Raw genomic sequence first — 21,691 nt, 5'->3', positions numbered from 1 at the left:
ATGTTTATATGTAATTTAGTAATAGGAAAGATAGAAGAAAGAAGAGTTTGAGAGGAAGAATAATTAGATCTATTCTGGTGATATTTTGCTCCAACTTATTATGAACACTGCAAAACTAGATGATAAAGTATTCCATGAAATATTTCATGTTGCTTTTGGTATGTGAATGTAACGGATTATTATTGTGCTGTAAGAAACAATTTTGTGCATGACAAAACCAACCTTGCCTTATAGGATTATTCAAAGCACGCCTAAGAACCATTCTTCCATTTATCTGGCACTACATCATATCTTGTGACTCATTTATTCCAAGGATGTCGAGATTTATATGTTTCTATTCCTCAGTAGCATGAAACCTTGTTAGACTTTGATCTTGAATTTTAGAGAGGAGGCACAGCTAAATTAATGTTTATTATTAGACAAAAAATAACTACTCCCCATTTTGTCACTTTATAACTGAGAGTGTAGACATGAGACAGTTTATGTTGGACTGAGAGCTAATGCATGTTTCTTTGATGGGTTGTCATGGCCAAAGAATTCATCATCCAGTAGCCAAGATGCTGGTGATCAGCCTCTCCCTACTTCACTAAAGCTTTTCTAACTTATGGAATCCTCAAAATTTACACTCTCTGATAGTCTTTAGGAGCCTATGGTCACTTCCATGCCATGATGACATATGAGGTTGAGATTTTTTGTGAATTACAACATGTGTAATATGAAATATAATTTCAAAAACTCATTTAATTTACTGCACTTTGCCCCTAGTTTCTTTTCTTGGGCCTAAGTTTCAGCAAAGTAAGCTTCTGATGCATGCTATAGATGATCTATTTCACATGTTTTCCACAAGTCCTAGTATGCTCTTTCTAGGTTCCAAGATAGTCCTGAATTATTTTTCCATTCTGTCAACCAGTGTTTGCCCATTAAATGCAAACTACTTTCAATATTGGGCAAAAAATATTTCAAATATGAAATGTACTATAAAATATAATCAAAGAAATGCCTGAATAAAATAGATTTTTTTAAAGTTTTTTTTTTTATTCTACTACCTTACCACAGATTGATAAATAATTATTGTACTTTCTTTCCAGTTAGAAGCTGAGTACCTGGAAAGAGAGGAGAAAATTTTTGGATTTGAAGGAAATGTGAACCAAGTAGATGAGAGAATACTTTATAACAGAACATTACACATAGTAGATCTTTTAGTGAACTGAAGTGAAAATGACAATGGGATAAAAGATTTAATATTAAAAATATATGCACTTATTTTCTGTTTAGTGAATATTAATGAACCCATGAAATATGTCACTATGCATATTCCCCTCTCTTTTTTTGTCTGTCTCATTGTATCATACTGACTTCTAGAGAACCTTTAAGTTCTTTAACAATACAACACCATGGCAAGATAGGTAGTTGTGGTAATATAGATGATAAAAGAGACTTTTCTTTTGCTTGCATTTCTATAATTTTTAACAATGAAAGGACAGAAAATGGTGTGGGGTTCTATTAAAAATGAAGGAAAACAATAAAGTTCCTTTTTTTCTTTTTCAGGGTTATCTGGTCTTTCCATTTCTTTTTGGATGATTATATAGCATACAATCTTAATGGAAACTTGACAAGACCCACTTATTATATCCAGATGCTGTGATGTAGTAGTTATTTCTGAAAATCTAAAGAAATTCAAGCCTAACAAAAAGCATCTTTATATGGTGATAAAGAATGGTTTCTTTAAGATGTTCATGGTCAGAGAATATGTTAAGTATGTGATTCAAATAGCTGGGTGGGCAAAGCAAGTGGAAATATAACTTCTAAGGAGACATTAAGAAATGTGCTTCTGAAAATATTTTCAGTCCAAAGTGTGTTCAGTGTGAACTTGTGGTCTAACATGGACAGAGTGCGGGAATGTGGTCTGTTGGATTGTAATGAATTTGTGGGTTTTCTTGGGTAGAAGTATATTTGAAATTCTATGCCATAAGTTTAATGCAACTCTGTGCTCCAGCAGCATTTATTTGCATAGTTCATACTACTTTTACTTATGGTTGTTTATATTTTTAATAAGCATTTTTCAGTCTGATTCTCTAATTTCAGTCTTACAAGGTCTAAAAATATTCCCTCAGAATGCCATTGTGCCTGAGAGGGAGAAAGTGATGAATTTCTGAACTTGGCCTTTTCTACATGGGCTCATCTCACTTTCTTTAAAAACTTCATTATATTATTCCCATGTACTTGTCTTATTCCTGTAGAGTCTAGACTATAAGTTTCTTAAGGGAAAGAACTGTGTGCTCTACAGGTTTATGCTGGTATAATAAAAGTCCATGTCCATTTTCTGATAAGACATAAAAGTTATTGGATATTGATTCATAGTACTTAAGGATCCTTCTTCACTTGGCAAAAAATGTTCAAAGAAATAGTGCATTCTTTTTGTTATTGTTGTTGTTTGTTTTATTTAATATTTTTCCCTAGTTACATTTAAAACAATTTGTTTTTACATTTGTTTCTAAAATTTTTGAGTTCTAGGTTTTCTCTCTTATACCCCCCACAATTAAGAAATCAGTTGTGAAGCTGTACAAAACATTTCCATAAAAGTGAAATTATTAAAAAAAAAATTCTCACCCTAATGAAAATTAAAATCCCTTAAGAAAAATTAAGTTGAGAGAGAGAGAAAAAGAGAGAGAGAGAGAAAGAGAGAGAGAGAATTAATTAATATGAATGTCTGTACTCAGACACAATTCCTTCTCTGAGTATGAATAGGGTTTTTCCTCATAAGTCTTTCAGAGCTGTCCTGGAGTCCTCGATAATTGTACTACCAAGAACAGCAAAGTCATCCACAGCTGGTCATTCTGGAACATTACTATTACTATTCATGGAGGACTTTCCAGATTTTTTTTTTCTTCCTGAAGCATCCTGCTCATCATTTTGCATAGAACAAAAATATTCAATCATAAACACATACCACAATTTATTAAGCCATTATCCAATTGATGAGCATTCCCTCAATTTCTAATTTTTTTTTTTTGCCCTGAGAAGAGAGCTTCTGTGAATATTTTTTGTACATATAAGTAATTTCTTTCTTTCTTTCTTTTTTCTTTTTTTTTGACTTTCTCTTGTTATTCATGCCAAGTAGTGGTGTTGTTAGGTCAAAGGATATGCATGAATTTATAGCCCTTTGGGCCCAAATCATATCTTTTGTTCATTTATCAATTGGGTCATTGTTTTTCTTTTTTATAAAGTTGACTTAGTTCTCTTTCTATTTGAGAAATTAGGCCTTATCAGAGAAACCTGCTTTGAAATTCTTTTTACAATTACTATTGCTAACTCTATTTCCCTATTTACTTTCTCCTTTCATCCTGTCCTTTCTCAAAAGTGTTTGGGTACTGACCACTCTGTCCTGCAATATGCCCTCTCTTTTATCACCCTTCCCTTTTCCCATATCCCATTTTCCTTGTATTTTCTTAGTCTAAGATAGATTTCTATACCTCTATTAAGTAAGGTTCATTTTTCACTCTCTCCTTCCCCCTTCTTCCCTCCAATGTAAAAGCTTTTTCTTGCCTCTTTTTAAAATGACAGATAATTTGTACTATTTCACTTCTTCCTTCTCTTTCTCCCAGTACATTTCTCTCACCCCTTAATTTCATCATTTTTTGAAAAGATATTATTCTTTCATATTCAATTCATCTTTGTCCCTCGCCCTCCCTCCCTCTCTCGCGTTCTCTCTTTATAAATATATATGTATATATATATTATAGATGTATAACATATATGTTACTCCTAACTGCCATAATAATGAGAAAGTTCTAATGTACTACCATGTAGGGTTGTAAACAGATAAATCTTACTAAGTTCCTCCTTATGCTTCTCGAGAGTCCTATATTTGAAAATTAAATTTTCCATTCAGCTCTGATCTTGTCATCACAGATGTTTGAAAATCCTGTGAAATAGTGTATTCTTAATGAAAGGAACATAGGATTTGGTCCAGACATGTGACTTTATCAGTTGAGGAAACACTGTCAATGCACTTGGAAGCTGGTCTGTAAAGAGCTGACTATATCAATGAGTACTTATCAGTAAGTGATTTGTCCAGGGTCACACACACCCAGTATTTATTTAGAGGCCATTAAAGCCTCATGTCTTTCTGATTCCAAGTTCAACCTACTCTCTACTATGTGCTATACTATCTCTCAAACATGATAAATTACACTTGTCCCTTGCCCCCACATGAATTATTTGTAACATTTAAGGGAAATATTTATAGGTAATACATGTTTCCTTTCAGTATTACCACTCTCTTTAGTCAAAATTGTCTAATTAACCCTTAAAAAGTTTCATTTTTTAAATTACCTTTATGTTCATTTAGATGTATTTTCATAAAGGAGCTTCATAAACTTAGAAAAAGGATTAAGAGATATCTCTTCCAGCTAGAGTTTATACAAAGCCCCAAGATTCACAGACACATAGTTAAATTATTAATATTTGTACTAGAAGTAAAGTGAGGAAGTATGATTATCCTTCCTGTCCTCAATTTTCAAGAGTTCCTTTATAATTTCTTTTTTAAGAGCTCTGAGGTAAGAAAGGGGAGATAGAATTGTAGAAAATCAGATTTTTTAAATTTATCCTGCTTTCTCACTTTACAGATGAAGAAACTGAGGCTCAGAGACATAAAATGCCCAGGATCAGGAAGCAAGTATCAGAGTGGGATTTGATTTCAGGTCCTTTGATTCCATCCAGAACTCTTTTTAGGGTACCACAATGCCTCACAAAAGAAAGAACACACAACACTGCTTATTACCTCTCACCTCATTCAAATCCTCTATAATCTCCAAGGTTCAACTCTAGCTCCATCCCCATGAAGCCTTCTCCAAAAACTTTGCCTTCAACTGTGTGATCTAATGTTAGTCACTTCACTTTGCTAGGTATCCTCATTTATAAAAATGGGAATTTAGGCTAAAGCCAAGAATTCTTACTCTGAAGTATATTAACAAACTTGTTTTTTGAAAAATATTCTGATATTCATATTTTTATATAGTTACTTCCCTTGTAATCCTAAGTATTTTATTTTATGCATTTAAAAGCATCATTTTGAGGAGTTAGGCTTCATTAGACTTTCAGAAGGATCCAGGATATAAAAAAGCTTGATACTCCTTGCCTGGCCTAAGTGATTTCTAAACTATCCCCTAGTTCTAATATTCCAGGATTTCTGATGATCTGCGATTTATTCTAGTTTACATAGATCTCTTACTTCACTGAATCCTTAATATACTTAGAGTCAGGACTACACATTTAGCATTCAGTTGTCCTCTGGTTGGCTTGGTTGACCTTTAAGACTGAGACTTTTATTGTACATCTGGATTTCTCACAGTACCTAGCATAGTTCTAGGTATACAATAGAGGCTTAATAAAAATGGTTTTGTTTTTACTTTTTAGTGGGTGGCTGCTGTGATTAACTGAAGAATAGCAGGGCTCATATATCATGTCCATAAACTTTTTTTTTTCCTCACAGCACTAAACATTAGAATGGAATTTCTGCATGAATTTGCAACTAACCACTTGAATCAATGCTACAATTTCTAGTTTTTTGAGAGAGAAATTGATGTTGTGGAGTAAGATAAGTGTTACTTTGTGAAATCTCTACTATAGGTATGCATATATAAGATACAGAGGGCTTAAAAACAGCTACAATCTAAATTCAATGCACTGAAAAATAAGACACTTTAACATGATATACTAAAGAGTGAAATTAAAAAGCATTCCTCAAACTGTAGAATAGAACATGAAATGAAGTCATTTTAATATTACATGAAGTATCAGAGTCAGACTATTGTGAAAGTCTGTTGAAATAATGGGAGGGAAAGGAGTTAATTGATTCACATATGTAAAATAGTGAAACTTGACCCATGACTTGGGTACTCCATTTCAATACAATTCAATTTAAAATAAGTGGGCAATGGCTCAGGATTTAGAACAAAGTTTTGATGACCTTTAAATAATGGCATAATTTAGCTTTCTATCCCAAAGATAAAATCCATATACTGTATCATATAATTAAGGATTATATTCATATTAAGATTCAATTTCAGTTATTAAAAATGTACTTCATTTGTAGTACATTTGTACAAATGTATTTCAATCCACAGATACTGCATTTGTATATATTTCAAAAGTTTGATACTTCTTGCCTGGCCTAAGTGATTTCTAAACTATCCCCTAGTTCTAATATTCCAGGATTTCTGATGTTATACAAGTTATTTCTTTGAGTTTCTGTGGGAGCTGGGAAAAGGGGAAACTAACATAAATGAGCTAGGGTACTTTCTTTTTTTTTGTATTTAGATCACTATTAAGGATGTAGATATCTTTCCTTAATATGATTTGATTTGGTGACTCCTCCTGCTATGAATTCAAATGAAAATAAATTAGATTATCAGATAATATACACTTAACATGAAATTCTGACTTGATGACCACAAATTCAACTTAACCCAATATTAATGGGAAAATTATTTTAAGCAACAAAGGAAATAAAATAAGAGGGCAGCTATTATGCTCTTAATGCACTTTTCTTTCAACCAAATCTATGGAATTATGCTTATTATTCCTTCAAATTACAAGTAGTATCATAAAGAAAGTAAGAAAAAACATGGAAGAGATGTTAGGGGTTAGGAAGAAAGTTTTTAAAAAACTTTCTTCTTACCTTGACTGGCATGGATGTAAATTGCATCTCCGGACCTGGGGTTCTGGGCGACTCACATGCTGACAGTCACTGTCATTCACCAGAGTCATGGTCTTATTAATAATTTTAGTGCAAGACACAATGGTTTTGCGTTCTCCTAAAAAAAAAGTCAATATAAATTATAAACTTAAGTTGATTAGGTAAGGACAATATGTGAAATCCATTAATATTTAGAGAAGAATATTAAAGTTAAATTTTTATTTTTCCACTTAAGAATTTTCAAAATTTCATTTAATTTTTGATTCAACTGAATTTTATTATACTTGAGGTTTTTAAAAAAAATTTTGGTTATCATATAGTAGATAAAATATAGTAATACAGTATATGAGATAAAGTAATGAAGACAAAATTTATGTGGTATATTAAATTTGTGAAAATGTCTTGAATAGAATATACGATGATCACTTCTGATGGATGTGGCTCTTTTCAACAATGAGATGATTCGGGCTAGTTCTAATAGTTTTGTGATGAAAAGAATCATCTGCACACAGAGAGAAGATTATAGGAGCCGAGTGTACATTACAACATAGTATTTTCACTCTTTTTGTTGTAATTTGCTTGCATTTTGTTTTCTTTCTCATTTTTTCCCCATTTTGATCTGATTTTTCTTGTGCAGCATGACAATTATAGAAATATATGTAGAAGAACTGCACATGTTAATACCTATTGGGTTACTTGTTGTCTAGAGGAGGAGGTAAAGGGAAGGAAGGGAAAATTTTAGAACATAAGATTTTGTAAGGGTGAATGTTGAAAATTATCCATGCATATGTTTTGAAAATAAAAAGCTTTAATAATAAAAGAAAATGCCTTGAGTAACTGCAGTACTTGACTACTGCAGAATACTCGTGTTTTTTCTTAGTTGTTTCACTAATTTGGCATTTTCCCTCTTTATTATATATTTTGTTATATATTTTCTATGAAGTAGAGAGTATGGCACTTCCTGAACTGCAAAGTTTCCCAATTATCTTTTGTACCATGATCAGACAAACTGGAGTACTATGCAGCCAATCATAACTCAACCATGAAAAATGGTCAAAAGGACAGGAACATAGATACCTATTCATTTAACAATACCACTACCTACATACAAACTGATGATGAAAGTTTAAAATATGCATTTTAATTATTTTAAGTAATGATCATAGGATCACAGATGATTTTCTAAAAAACTCATTTTACAGACAATTTGACAGAATTTGACAGAAAAGTCAAGTCAATAATTTGACCTGAATCACAAAACATATCAGCAATAGATATAGAACTGAATTCCTGATTTCCTTACTTGGTCCTTTTTGTATCATGCTTTATGAAAATAAGCCATGAAGACTACATGTACACACAATTCAGTTGTCAGCTTATGGCAAGATCCCCGATATTAATAGTTCAACTTTTTCCATTTCATACCAGCTCCAAAAATGTAAATCCATTGAACATATAGTCTTAAGTCCAAATACAGTTATTCTGGGCAATAATCTGAAGAAGCAGGGACTGGGAAGCAAGTCACCTAGTTGCATGCTATCCATTCCCTAAATAAACAACACATTAGGAGCTTACACAGAGTTATAGAGGTAGAGATGTTCTAGGAATCAGTTAAGAGTTGATTCTTCTATGAAGACTGCACAGTGATATATTCCTTCTCCAGAAGAACTGTTCAGAGAGCTATTTGAGTATGAGAGTTATGAATTTTCCTTAGTTTTGGAAAGGTAGGGAGGATGCTGGCACTTTTCCTCTTCAATGGAACGATCCCCTTCAGTGAAAATCAGTGATTGGACTAGGATAAGCAGGACCTTAAGTAACAGATTTAAAATTGATTGAGAAAAGAGAAGCATAATAAGAGCCAGCTCTTCAGTCCTGGAGGAGAGAAGGGCAATATGCAGGAGAAGGGGAGAAAATCTCACTAAGATGTTTTTTCCTCTTCTCTGAGAATCAACCTTAAATAATAAGTGGAATTGTTGAGCAATGTGATTAAATGGTGTCCAAAAAATTCCATTATTTAAAAAAAAATTCCTTAACTATGTGGAATCTTATCATTTTGAGTTATAGTAATAACAACTAGCATTTATATAGTGCCTTTAGGTTTACAAAGAGCTTTACAAATAGCTCATTTCACCCTCATAACAATCCTGGGAGGTAGGTGCTAATATGCCCATTTTATGGATGAGAAAACTAAAGCAAACAGAGGTTAAGTGACCTTCTTCGTGACCTTGTTTAAATTTTTAAGAAAACATTTTAAGTATGTGAATCTGGATTTGAACTCAGGTCTTGATTTTACAGTCAATGCTCTATTCATTGGACCATCCAGCTACCATTAGGAAGCTCAACACTCCTAGCCTGGTTAAAGGGAAATAAGACTACCATACTAAGTTAGACCCATTAATTTTTCTAATACTGTTTTTCTAATACTGTTGTCCTCTGTTTGGAGTAGTAAGTTGCTGGGGTTGTTATTATTTTGTCCTTTATTCTCAGAGAGGACCATAACATCAGGGAAGTGATGTTGGATTTAAGTGAGGAAAGGCTGTGCAAGGTCACCTGCCTTACTTTCCCCTCCAGAACTATCTCAGTCCAGTGGAAAGATATAGATCAAGCTGAGTCTGTTTCTCTAGTACCAGGACACGAGTCTCCCTATCTATTCTGTGCTATTTTCCTACACGGTGTTTGCCAGAAATTCCACCAATTAGAAATTTTGCTGGTTAAAAACATTCTGGGAAAGGTGAAGATACTACCAAAAATTCTAATTCTTATTATATGTGACTTTAGGCAAATCATTTAGCCTCTTAATGGTTGGTATAAAATGGGTTGGAATAAAAAATTACAATAGTTCAGATTTACATAGTAACTGAAGATTTATAAAATGTTTTCTTCAAAAACAAAGTGAAATATTATTTTTTTTCGTTTCAAGGGTGGAGAAACTGAGGCACGGAGAGATTAAGTACTTCAATGATCTCTGATTATTTCAATTCTATGATCTATGTTGAATTGAGCCAATGTGTCACAGAGCTCAAATTTAGTAAGGAAAAAAAGAAGTTTTAAAGAGTGGAAAAAAAATGTACTGAAAAGTTATTTCAGCATACAGAGCACTAGGGGATTTGTGATATTCTGGTGAGAAACTTTGCTACTCAAAGGAGAATTAAAGACAAGGGCACTTGAAGGGGAAGAGAAGGAAGGGCTCTAGGAAACATGAAACAAGAAAAAAAAAGGAAATGGGGAAGAATCTAAGACAGATCTCTTCTATTTTGTAATCTTGCTAATGGTTAGCCCTTATTATTTTCTGCATATCTCTTCAGATGGGAAAAGGTCCCTTTTTTTCTTAATCTTCTCCATGGCCTATTCTTACTGGACCTCCCTCTATCCCTCATTACCCTACTATGATTGGAGGGTAGAGGTCAAGGGAGAAGAGAGACTACTTGTCCCTCCCTGAAATGAGAACTTGTCACCCTATTTAGTAACCTTTTTAGTGACAGCATAGAACCTAGGTTTTCCTAAAGGATTTTATGCCATGTATAGATTTATACACATTAGAGATAACTATGTATTCTAGCAAGGTTCAAATATTTAACCTTTATGAAGCCCTTAGAATCTGGAATAATAACTAGTGGTAACAACTGTTTATAGAATGTCTTAAAGTTAGCCAAGTATTTTATATTTTTTAGCTCATTTGTGCCTCAGAACAATCCTGTGGGGTGAGAACTACAGATGCACTTGAGGAAACTAAAACTTAGAGAGGACAAAGTTCAGCATTATAGACACCTCATTGTGAAAAAAAAAATGTCAATGACATCTACTAGCTGGGTAGCTAAGGCTGGGCATATCACACTTAATAACTACTTATTATAGATGTTATTAACTGTCTTAGGTGGAAGAGATTCTTCTACTTTAGTCTTTGCAGTGGTACTTGATACAATCTAGTTTGAGCTATATGTAGTAGGAGAAAGTTTTTAAGTCCTAACAATAAATAATGGAATGTGGCAATAACATAAAACAATTCTATATATATTGGCTGTCTAACAAGCTCAATCGATTCCTCTTGAGCATTCAAATCCTTTCTATCTTTTCATGAAAGCTACTGTAGATAAAAAGTATTCTTTATGATTTATAGGTAGCACTGGAGAGGCAGAATAGATAGCTAAAAAATAAGGTACTTGCAAAGTCTTGATATAGTTTTGAGTTTTACCATACTATATATATTAGGACCATATACAGAATGGAAACCTAAATATGCCTATTCAAAACTAAAAGAATTTAAAAATTAAAACTTCAAAGCTTTAAAAATCTCCCTTAGGAGATTAGACTATTAAGTTTATAGCAGAGACTGGGGAAAGTATCATTTGGTTGGAAAAAAGAAAAAATTCAGTTTTGTTTAGCTAAGATAAAACTTTTAAGAAATATAATAATAATAATAATAACAAACAATTTTTCTCAAGTTAAAGAAAAAGATTATAAATGGGAGACCAAGATCAAGTAACTTGAATCTTCTGACTAAAAGGGTAGAGTGAAGTCTAGGCCATGAATTTAAAACAGCTTTCATTTGTACATAAAATTTCTCATTTTATGTACAGGGCCCGAGGGAATTTCTTTTAAATATAGCAACACACTCAGGATTGACCATTGGTAAAAATGAAGAATAAGTTTCTTTTTCTTTTTTTCCTCCTTCCTTCCTTCCTTCCTTCCTTCCTTCCTTCCTTCCTTCCTTCCTTCCTTCCTTCCTTCCTTCCTTCCTTCCTTTCTTTCTTCTGAGGCAATTGAGGTTAAGTGACTTGCCCAGGGTCACATAACTAGGAAGTGTTAAGTGTCTGAGATCAGATTTGAACCCAGATCCTCCTGATTTCAGGGCTCTCTCCACTGCACCAGCTAGCTGCCCCAAGAATAAATTTCTATACTCCCAAATGTCCTTTTGGTACCTTCTTCCTTCTTCCTTTTCATGTCCAAATGCCTACCCTCAAATTAGTCTCTTAATGCCTAGGACAAAGGCTTGCTGTGGTTTGTTACCCTACCTTCTGAGGGAATGCTTTGGGCATTCTTGGAAAAAACAAAAAAACAAAAAAACAAACAATCTTATCTTATACTCATTCTGTGAGATCCTTGATATGCTCTCATTCTGAAGAACTGAACGACTAATGGGTGAAAAATCAGTGTAAGGTTCAGAATGTCCTAGGTGATTCACTTATATCTGGGTCTCAGTTTACTCCTCTGTAAAATGTGTGGACTCTATCAGATGATCTTTAGGGTCTGTTCAAGCTCTAAATTCCATAATTCTGTGATTTCTCTCAGATAATGATGTCACTTCAATAGCTTCTTTGAAGGCCTAAGCTAAAAGGCATTCTTTCCCCTATGAAAGAATAACTAAATGCAAATTTCAGATATTATGGCCAAGTCGCAGAGGTCTTTAAGGGAAGGAATGCTTTCTGGCACCCCTCAGATAACATCACATAGGTGACTTGAACACTGTCATATGAGACTAACCCTTTGCACAGTCATGACAGGCCAATTCAGCAAACCAATTACATTTCAAGAACTGTGTAAAAAAGGTCTACAGCCACTGGCAAAAACTAAAATTGGGTGATGATGACCTGATGAAGTATTTCTGTTAGAATATCTGCCAAGGGATCTTTTAAGTAGTGATTTTCAGACTTGCTTCTGATCATTTTTATAGTCAGTGAAAAATGATTCAATTTCCATGGCAATATAGGTTGCCATAGCATAGCCTTCCCCATAGCATTTGTACTCTGGCAGCTTTGTTCATTGCACTCACTGTTTTTCCCCTCCTGCCCTTTGAAAAACCTAAAGCCAAACAATCATAGCCATTTCCCAGCAGCTTACCTCCGCCACACTGCACACTGCATCCTTCCCAACCGCTATGAGTCCAGATGTATAAAGAATCCTGTAGCTTTTCAGGTTCATTCTGAATTTCTGCAGTATAGTTTACAGGAACGGTATATTCATAATGAATCCCATAATTTTGATCATGAAATAGCAAAACCTAGATCATCGGCAAAAGAAAAGTCCATTGTGATGTACACTCAGTCCACAGACTGCTTAATGTGTAAACCATGCAACACCATTTTTGATTCTCCAACCAGTAATTCTCTAATGGACTAAATAAGAGGAAAATTCACTATTTTAGTCCAGAATTTCTCAGCAAGAATACTCATATATTTGGTAGCAAAAGCAAATCTACTAGCACCTTGGGATAGCAAGACAACTTTTAAACTTCTCCACTGCCCAACTGAAACCACTCCAGTTTTTTTCCTGGCATCCATATGCTTATTAAGGTACTTAATCACCATCATGGATTTCCATTATTTTCAACTGGAGAGGGTGATATATGTTAATAGGACTGTTCAGCTAAAAATCTCTTTTAGCCTTAATTACTTACTAATAGTTGGCCAAACCTGAGATAAGTAATTGCTCATTTCACATGTGAAACTGATTTTATAGACTAAAAAAAAAAATGTAACTGATTTTTACCTGTGCAGGTATTACTGAAGTTGGAATTTTTACTTCTTAAAAAAATAAGAATTTTCATATAAAGAACAAATTTCTATGTAATTTCTATAATGTCATATAACCCATTATCCTATTCTTGGATTGTCCTAAAAAAGGCTTTGGATCTCACATAGTACTTTGCTTGGACCTTTGCAAAGCACTTAAATTTTGTACTACAATTTTTTGGTCATGTGTTTTCAAATGGCATATTCTCTTATTAAACTAAATAAACTTCATGAGGGCAGGATTATGTCTTAATTTAATTTTATATTTCTTCCCAGTGACTTAACATAATGTCTTACACAAGTTGATGTTTAGTAAATATTCAATGAAATTGTTGATGTCTACTATACTTCTGTTAGTGGAAGATAGCCAAAGTGTTGTACAAAAAAATTACCATAGGACTCTGGTAACACATTGGCTTGAGTGAGCCATAAAACAAGCCTTAATGATCTTCACTATTAGACTGGGAAAGATGTGCTTTAAATATCTCCTCTGTACTCTATATTTCAGGAATGCAATTGTACCAATAGAGCATGTTTATCAGTGGGGTGTTTTAGATGAAATTATATTTAAGTTGCTTTCACTTCATTTTCTCACTGAAGAGCTCACATGAACATTTTGAAGGAGAGTTTGAATACAACTGAATCTATTACAGATCTATTTTCCAGAGTAATCAGCATGAAAAGTTTGTTCATTTTCTTCATTAAGTAATGAAAGAAAACAGGTATTTTACCTATTTATATCTGAAGTACCTTTGTATAAAACAGCATCTATTGTGGAAAGTATAAAGCAACCTGGTTAGGAAGGGGATGTCTTTTCTCTGAGTTTGGAAGGGTTATTCAATTTTCTAAAGCCAGGCAGTTATTAATCTCACTTTAAAACTGGGAGGTCTATGACTACATGCCCAACATTGGATAATAGCAAAGACTACTAAAGCCCACCCTGATTTTATTTAAGGCAGTCAAGGTGTTAGCAATGTGTTGTATTAGACAAAGGAATTCAGCAGGTCCAAAATATCACCCAACTTGGGAAGTGCTTGGCTTGTTGTAGACTGCCAGGGGGAGGTGTAGAGCAAGACTAACTAACTAAACATCCATTTATCCAAGAAATATACTTATAGTAATGCAGTTGGAGAAATGCCCCAAGCATTTTAAAACTACTCCTTAAAAGAGATCTTTATTATCTCAGTATGAACATTAGACCAGTGAATCAAGAGTCCATATGAAACCAATTTCATGCAATTTTGTAGCCACGTATAATTTTTTTTGTGTGTGTATATAATTGGTTTCAAATGCAGGTCACCAAGGCTTCCCGGATGCTTCTGGCTCTCTTAATACAGGATACTCCCTTAATGTTAGGGCAAGTTTTCTATTTTGGGGGAGAGAGTTATCATCCCTTTCATTCTTATATATACATATATATAAATATTTACATCCGATTTCAAGAAAAAAAGATTAATGCTAAATTTAGAGGAAGAGCTTTAACTATACAAAATGTTTTGAATGAGTTTTTTGTTTATTACTGTCCAAGTTAATTGAAGCTGCATATTTTCTTTCAGAAATTCAACTGGATACTTTATGAAATACAGTAGAAAAGGGAGAATTCACCCACATTATTGCTATTTGTTAGAATAAGTAAATTAACATGTGAATTGTTGATGATTATTAGTAAGATGCATGTTGTTGTCTTGGTTTATTCTTTTAGATCTTCTTGATTACTGATTTAGAAAAAAGGAACCAATTTCTCAAGGAAGAAACTGACTATGGTCAATGAAGTTATATCTAAAACCAAACCTCAATAAAGATATAATAGGAAAGGAAAAAAAAATTAAAAGAATGACAAATCAATTTATAGTTTAAAAGCCCTTATGATTTTCTTTCTTTAGTGAAGTTAAAAATGTGTCTTAAAAGAACACTTAAATAATAGTGTTTAAGAAATCCACTGGATTATATTTAGTACTAAGACACCATCCTCCTGGGGTAAAATTAGCTGAGTAATACACACATGCATACATACATACACACAAATTGAGTTTTTTTTTATCAGATTTAAATATGACAAATGTCAGAGAAAAACACTGTGTAGGAATAGTTTTATGTATGCAATAAAAAAAGAAAGAAGACAGTTTAATTGAGAAAATCTATTAAGAACATGAGTCAAATTCTTTGATAAGGTCATTTAAACTTAAATGCACAAAAATTTAGAATTACAGATGATAATATACAAGCATTATTCTTCATATTTATTGAAGATATAATTACTGAATTATACTGGTGCAAGTTAGCCATAAGGATTTGCCCAGTATAAGAATCATTAGATATCAACACAATATATGAGGAAAATGGTTCCCTTATCTGAGCAGGAGTGGGAAGAAAGAAACATCTTTAAAAAAACAAATCATCATTTATTGTGGATAAAATATGTGTTCTCACTGTAGAGAATCAGGTATTCTTTTGACATTACTTCAGATATTATTATACCACTATTTCCACTTAAAATGAGAAAAACATTAGCCTTTACAAACAGGATGAGTTGCTCAAGGACAACTAGGGAATGAACAATATATAATTATTCTTTATGCAACCTGAATCTTAAAATTCAAAGTAATGCTATTCGGAGGGGAAAATGCAACTTTTTATGTTTAAAAAAGGTAGTTTTCAACATGAATTAATTCATAGTAAGAATCTATAATCATGATTATATAACACAAAAATGTGTAGTTTAAAGCATATTTTCTTTCTTTATCCATTCAGTTTTCAATAGTTGCTACACTGATAATCACTGCTGAATAGGGAGTTTCCTTTAAAGATGATGAGAATGCTCTTAAAGAAGAGATATACATTTGGCTTTAGAAAGGGAGGAGAATCCTATGACTTGTGTTTTAGTGTCTTGCATAGAGGAGATGAAAAGCAATTATAAAATTTGTCTGAGCATCCAGTATCACTTCCTTATCCTTGTAAAACACCAAGGAAAATCTTTTTCTTCCAGGTTACTATGAATGGAATAAACTGTTAGGATTATTTATCTTCCCTCTCTCCATCCCCTTGGACCACATTACTTTTGAGAAATGTAAAAAAGAATATGAAGTTACCATCAGGTGCAGTGGTATTTTAGTTGGTCCCTTGGCAGATATTTTCTCCCACAGACCCCTTCTGACATAGCGGACAGTAGTGCCTGCGATCTGAAATTCACCAGGAAGTTCAATCTTCCAGTCACTGTTTATGGATTTCTTACTGGAGTCTCTGAGAGCTAGAAAGAAAATTCAAGATCACCCAATCAAATTAAAATATAAATTCTTCCCTTGAAATGAATAAAACTAAGAGGCATCTTTCTTTTCATAAGGCTATTCCATGAAATCTCTCCAAAGGGAAAAAAAATGCTGATGTAGAAGGAAAAAAGGCAAATCTTTATCAGAAACATGATTATAAAACAAGGATGAGATTCAGGGTTAAAATTAATACCATCAATAAGCATTTATTAAGCACCTGCTATGTGCCAGGCACCATGCTAAGTACTTGGCACTGGGCACATATAAAAAAAGAGACAAAAGGCAATTCCAGACTTAAAAGAGTTCACAATCTAATAGGAAAGAAAACAAACAAATTAATGTATACAAACAAGCTATATAAGGGATTAACAGAAAACAATTTTAAAAGGGAAAACATTAGAATTAAGAGGATTTAAGAAAAGCTTCCTTTGGAAGATGGATTTTTAGTGGGGACATCAAAGAAAACTAAGAAGCCAGGAGGCAGAGATGGAGAGAGACAACATTCCAAGTATGGGGGGGATAGTCAGAGAAAATGCTGGAGCTAAGCGTTAAAATGCCAGCCAGGAGGCTGGTATCCCTGGAGTGAACAGAATGTTGTGAGGAGTAAGGGATGAGAAGACTGGGGAATTGGGTTTGAATGTTTAGGTCAAATGGAGAATTTTATATTTGATCCTGGAAGTGATTGGGAGCCATTGATGTTTATTGAGTGGGAGTGAGGAGTGATCCAGTCAGACCTGTGTTTTAGGAAAAGCACTTTGGTATCTGCATGGAGGATGGATTGGAGTGGGAAGGAGACTTGAAGCAGACAACCCTCCTATTCCCAGACCCTAAAATGGCTATTTCAACATTCTGAGTGTGAGATGATGATGGCCTGCACTAGGGTGGTAATAGTATCAGAGGGGAGAAGGGGGAATATTCAAGATGTTGCAAAGATGAAAATAGTACTAGGCAATAAATTGGATATGGAAAGGGGGATAAGAAAGAGCATCATTTGGAGGATGACACCTAGGTTGTGAGTGTAATAGCCTGAGAGGAAAGTATGGAGGCAGGGAAGGCTTAAGGGGAAAGAGAATGAGTTTAGATCTGGACATACATAGTCTTTTTGAGAATGGGCAAGCATAATTTTTAGAGTAAAACTGTACTGTTTGCTCGATCATTAACTGGATTTCTTTTTTCAAAATCCCATGCAAGATAGAAACCTTACTTCAGATTCTGAAAACAAAATATCCTAACCACATTCTCTTGAATTTAATGGCATTATTTTGTTAGGTGAGGCATTTAGGTGGCTCAATGGATAGCGTGTTGGACTCAGAATCTGAAAGATGGGAGTTCAGATCCAGACTCAGACACTTTAACCTGTAGTTGTCTCAATCCACTGGAAAAGGAAATGGCAAATTACTCCAGTGTCTTTGCCAAGAAAAACCCTTTGACTTTGGTATACCATGGTCCTCAGGGTCATAAAGAACGTGACACAACTGAACAACTAAACAATATCAATAATAGATACAATGTCATTTTACCTGATTATGCAAATGACAGATTATATAATTTTAATAAGTGTCATATATTAAGAAAATACTTTGTTTCTCTAGCAAAGATATTTTCATATTTAAAGTTACTTGCCTGGAGTTGTTCAATATTATTGCCTTAACTCAAATACCTTTTAAAACATTGGGGTTATTCAATATTTGAAAAATAAATTTTCCTTCAAGACACAATTACTGTTGCCTTAAAACTGATTTATACTTTAATATTTGTAGTTATTTGCCTAGAGCTTTTTAGTATTACTTCCCCAATTCGAGTATCTTTTAAGGCATTGGAGTTATCTAATATTTGTAAAATAAATGTTTCTTCAGGACACAATTGTTACTCCATTAAAAGTGCTTTTGAAACCCAAGCATTAGATACGTGGAAGTAACTCTCAACAAATGTCTGAACTGATATCCATGGATGTTTTCTGTGGGTACACTACAAGTATCCCGGATGTGTTCCTGACACATATTTAACTTTTTATTCTTGAATTTTACATGTTTTCTCTATCACACCTCAAGATAGAATTAAAATATATAACAACACAAGAGCATTAAAGCATGATTGGCCACAAGGATAAATTCTGTTTCCAATACAAGTCCCATGATTTATTTTTTCAACAATTGTTCAGCCAATATTTCCATTTTGTCTTTAAACCTAAGGGAAAAACTATGTGTTCTGTTCTATACTCTGAGTAGTTTAAGTAAAAGCTATAAATCCAGATGTCACTATCTAGAACTCTTCACTATAGGGGCATGCACTTAACTTTTAGGAAAAAGAGACAAATGACAAAAAAAAAAGCTATCAGGTAATTTAGAGGCATCAAAGTGTACCTATCAGGTTTTGTCTTGTACCCAGTAGATATTCAGCTTCCTACACTTTCTAAATTCTAAATCTTCAGCATTCTAATCATGATACTGAGGGATAATAAACTTTTAAATCATCAAAGATTAAATTACATTCAGAAATTTATACTTAAAGTGGCAAAGCAGATTCATATATTATAAAAAAAATTTTCAACATAAAAGGAGGAAGCCAAAAAAGATTTTTGGTTAATTCTATTCCTTGAGTAATGGATTTAACCAAAATTTAATGCATCATTTAACAATCTGATTTGCCTAATAAAAACCCTATGGAAGTTTCTTATTGTTATAAAACAGATTCCCTACTCAGCACTTTAGAATAGTTAGCTGGAAATCTACACATGATTACTAGAACTCTGGGTTTATGCTGGGGGAATACAAGCTTAATCACACTTCAACAAGCTGGAATAACTTCAGCCACAGGTATGGTGGTGAACTATATGGTTTTTATCTGAAGGTTGCAGAAGATCCTCACCAAATGACTAGCCACCAGGAAGTGATTTGTTGTTGGTTTAATTTTTTTTTAAACTACAGTTCCCCCCCCCAAAGACATACTATTAAGACACAGAAGTTTTATGATCTACATTGATAGGATGAGTGCCCAAAAAAGGAAATCAGAGATACTTGAAATGAGAACTGAAATTCAGTTTTATGTTAATAAAAACAAAACTCTCAGGAGCTCTGGTTATTCAAGAGCTTTTAAAGTGTTTTGTAGACTTTCATTAAGGCTGGAGAAGCACAGATATGGAAAGGTAAGAAATTATCTAGGCCTTTACTTGGTAAATGAATTCTTTTTATATTATGCCAAAATAGGTCATTAGACAGGCATTCTGTCAAAGAAGAATATCAAAGAAGAAGAGTTCCCTATTTCAGAAAAGAGGTATATTCCATTTTGTATGGTTCTAATTATAAGGATACCATGCTTTCTCCCCTCCCTTCCTTTCTTCCCTCCTTTCCTCTCTTCCTTCCTTTCTTTTTTTCTCCCTTTTTTCTTCCTATCCTAGTCATCCTTTTTTGCAGACAGTTCAATTCATCAAGAAATCTCAAAATATGGCACCTAGAATTGATTCTCATTCTCCAGGTATAGTCTAATTAGCACAAAATACAATAGAATTATAATCTTCCCTGTTCTGGTGACTATATTTCTATTAATACAACTTAAGGATACATTATTTTTTGTACAACCATAATACAACTTTGATTCATTGAACTCATAGTCAATTAAAACCACTATTCTTGAATGATTTTTGGCAATCGAATGGGGGTTCAATGGAGGAAGGGAAGTTTAGGAAATAGATTTAGTGATGGAGACATTCCCTAAAATCATAGATAATTTTATCTCTCTTAGCTATCTAAGAACTTGTTCTTAATGAGATGTTATCTAGAAAAAGGAAGATAGACATGAAATTCACTACTATTTTGCAAGTGGAAGTTGAGGAAATTGTAATTTATTTTCTACCTTGGATTGCCCAAAATTGGAGTTTTAAGTCCAAATTTGTTTGCAATAGTATGTAGCAAAGTAAGAAGCGTTCTATTGAATGTTTAAAGTAATGCATGAAGAACAATGGAGGTTTTAATTTTGGGCCGAATCTATCTATCTGTCTGTCTGTCTATCTATCTGTCTGTCTATCTATCTATGTCTCATTTTCGAGAGGATACATAAACATGCAATGTAGAAAATACTTAAAACAATACCATGTGGATAGCAGAATAGCAGCATGAAAACAAAGGTGTTGAAAACTAATATTTAGAAGCTTTGGTATCTGGAATTTAATCCATTTCCTTTTTGAAAAGTATACAATATGTACAAAGCTCCCCAGCTACTGAAAGGCATGATGTTGGGATATCAACAAGTACTATGTGACTTGATCTATGGGGGGACTTGATCTCTTCATTACTGGATACCCTTACATTCCATTTTTTAATTCTCAGGTTCTTATAATGTAGGTTTTTGTTATTATATGTTTTTGTGATGAATGCAAAGGTGTCAAAATGTGAAGCTTGTTCTCACAGTAACCAAATTCTCAGTCACAATCTCCACGGGTTCTCATGTTCCATGCACATGTATCAAAAAACTGTTCTACTAATATAAACCTTGGGTAGACTGGTGTTTGAGAGGTGTTAGATTTCCTTATTCCAAAGATAGCTTGTCTTTTGGCCTGATTTCCAGTTTAAAAGCATGTTTTCTTAGCCTATAAAATTTAATCATTGTGTCTTTTTATTTCCAGTTAGAATTTTAAAGTATACTTTCAAATTATGAAAACGACCAATCTCACTAATCTTTCAGGGTCCCATTGGACATTATGCTAATTCAATAAGTATTAAGTTATAGACTTCCTGATAGACATATTTTAAAACTATAATTTCATATTCAGCCTTGTGCCAGCTCCTACATTAATTTTTTTGTAGATTATATAAGTATATGTTTATAAATAAAAAGGAAGTAGCCTAGTCATGTAATCAGGGAGAGAAATAAGAATTGAAGAGACCCACTATTATAGTAGTATCCATATAATTTTAAAAGAATTAGAGAATGGCTTCTTCCACTTTGAGTGTAATATACAAGTTTTATAAAAGAGCATGGATAAATGCAAAGGAAAAGACATAGTTAATGTCAGTTTTGGAAGAAGGCCCAAATTGATGAAAGAAATTATAATTCCTTCAATATTATATCTGATATAATTTTATTTTATGAAGTCATTGAAATATTTATATGTATCATAATAACAATTCTAAAGTTAGCAAAAGGGACTTCAGAGACTCTTTGGCACAACCCATACTTAAATAAGAATCTCTTTTTCAATGTGGTACAGTAAGAAGAAC

General features: G+C 33.3%; 1 protein-coding gene across 1 annotated transcript in view; it reads right to left on the bottom strand.

The window, feature by feature from the left end:
- Positions 1-21,691, bottom strand: part of ADAMTS17 (ADAM metallopeptidase with thrombospondin type 1 motif 17) — a 507,844-nt gene that overhangs the window by 116,293 nt on the left and 369,860 nt on the right. The window contains exons 16-18 of the mRNA XM_051980996.1: positions 16,299-16,456; positions 12,539-12,698; positions 6,683-6,818 (exon numbers count right to left, since the gene is read on the bottom strand). Coding sequence (XP_051836956.1) covers positions 6,683-6,818; positions 12,539-12,698; positions 16,299-16,456 — 454 coding nt within the window. The remainder of the gene's footprint in view (positions 1-6,682; positions 6,819-12,538; positions 12,699-16,298; positions 16,457-21,691) is intronic.

The sequence above is a fragment of the Antechinus flavipes genome, chromosome 2 (genome assembly GCF_016432865.1).
Source record: "Antechinus flavipes isolate AdamAnt ecotype Samford, QLD, Australia chromosome 2, AdamAnt_v2, whole genome shotgun sequence".
Lineage (NCBI taxonomy): Eukaryota > Metazoa > Chordata > Mammalia > Dasyuromorphia > Dasyuridae > Antechinus > Antechinus flavipes.
Note: the sequence above shows the minus strand (reverse complement) of the source record. Positions and strands in the feature narration are given on the sequence as shown.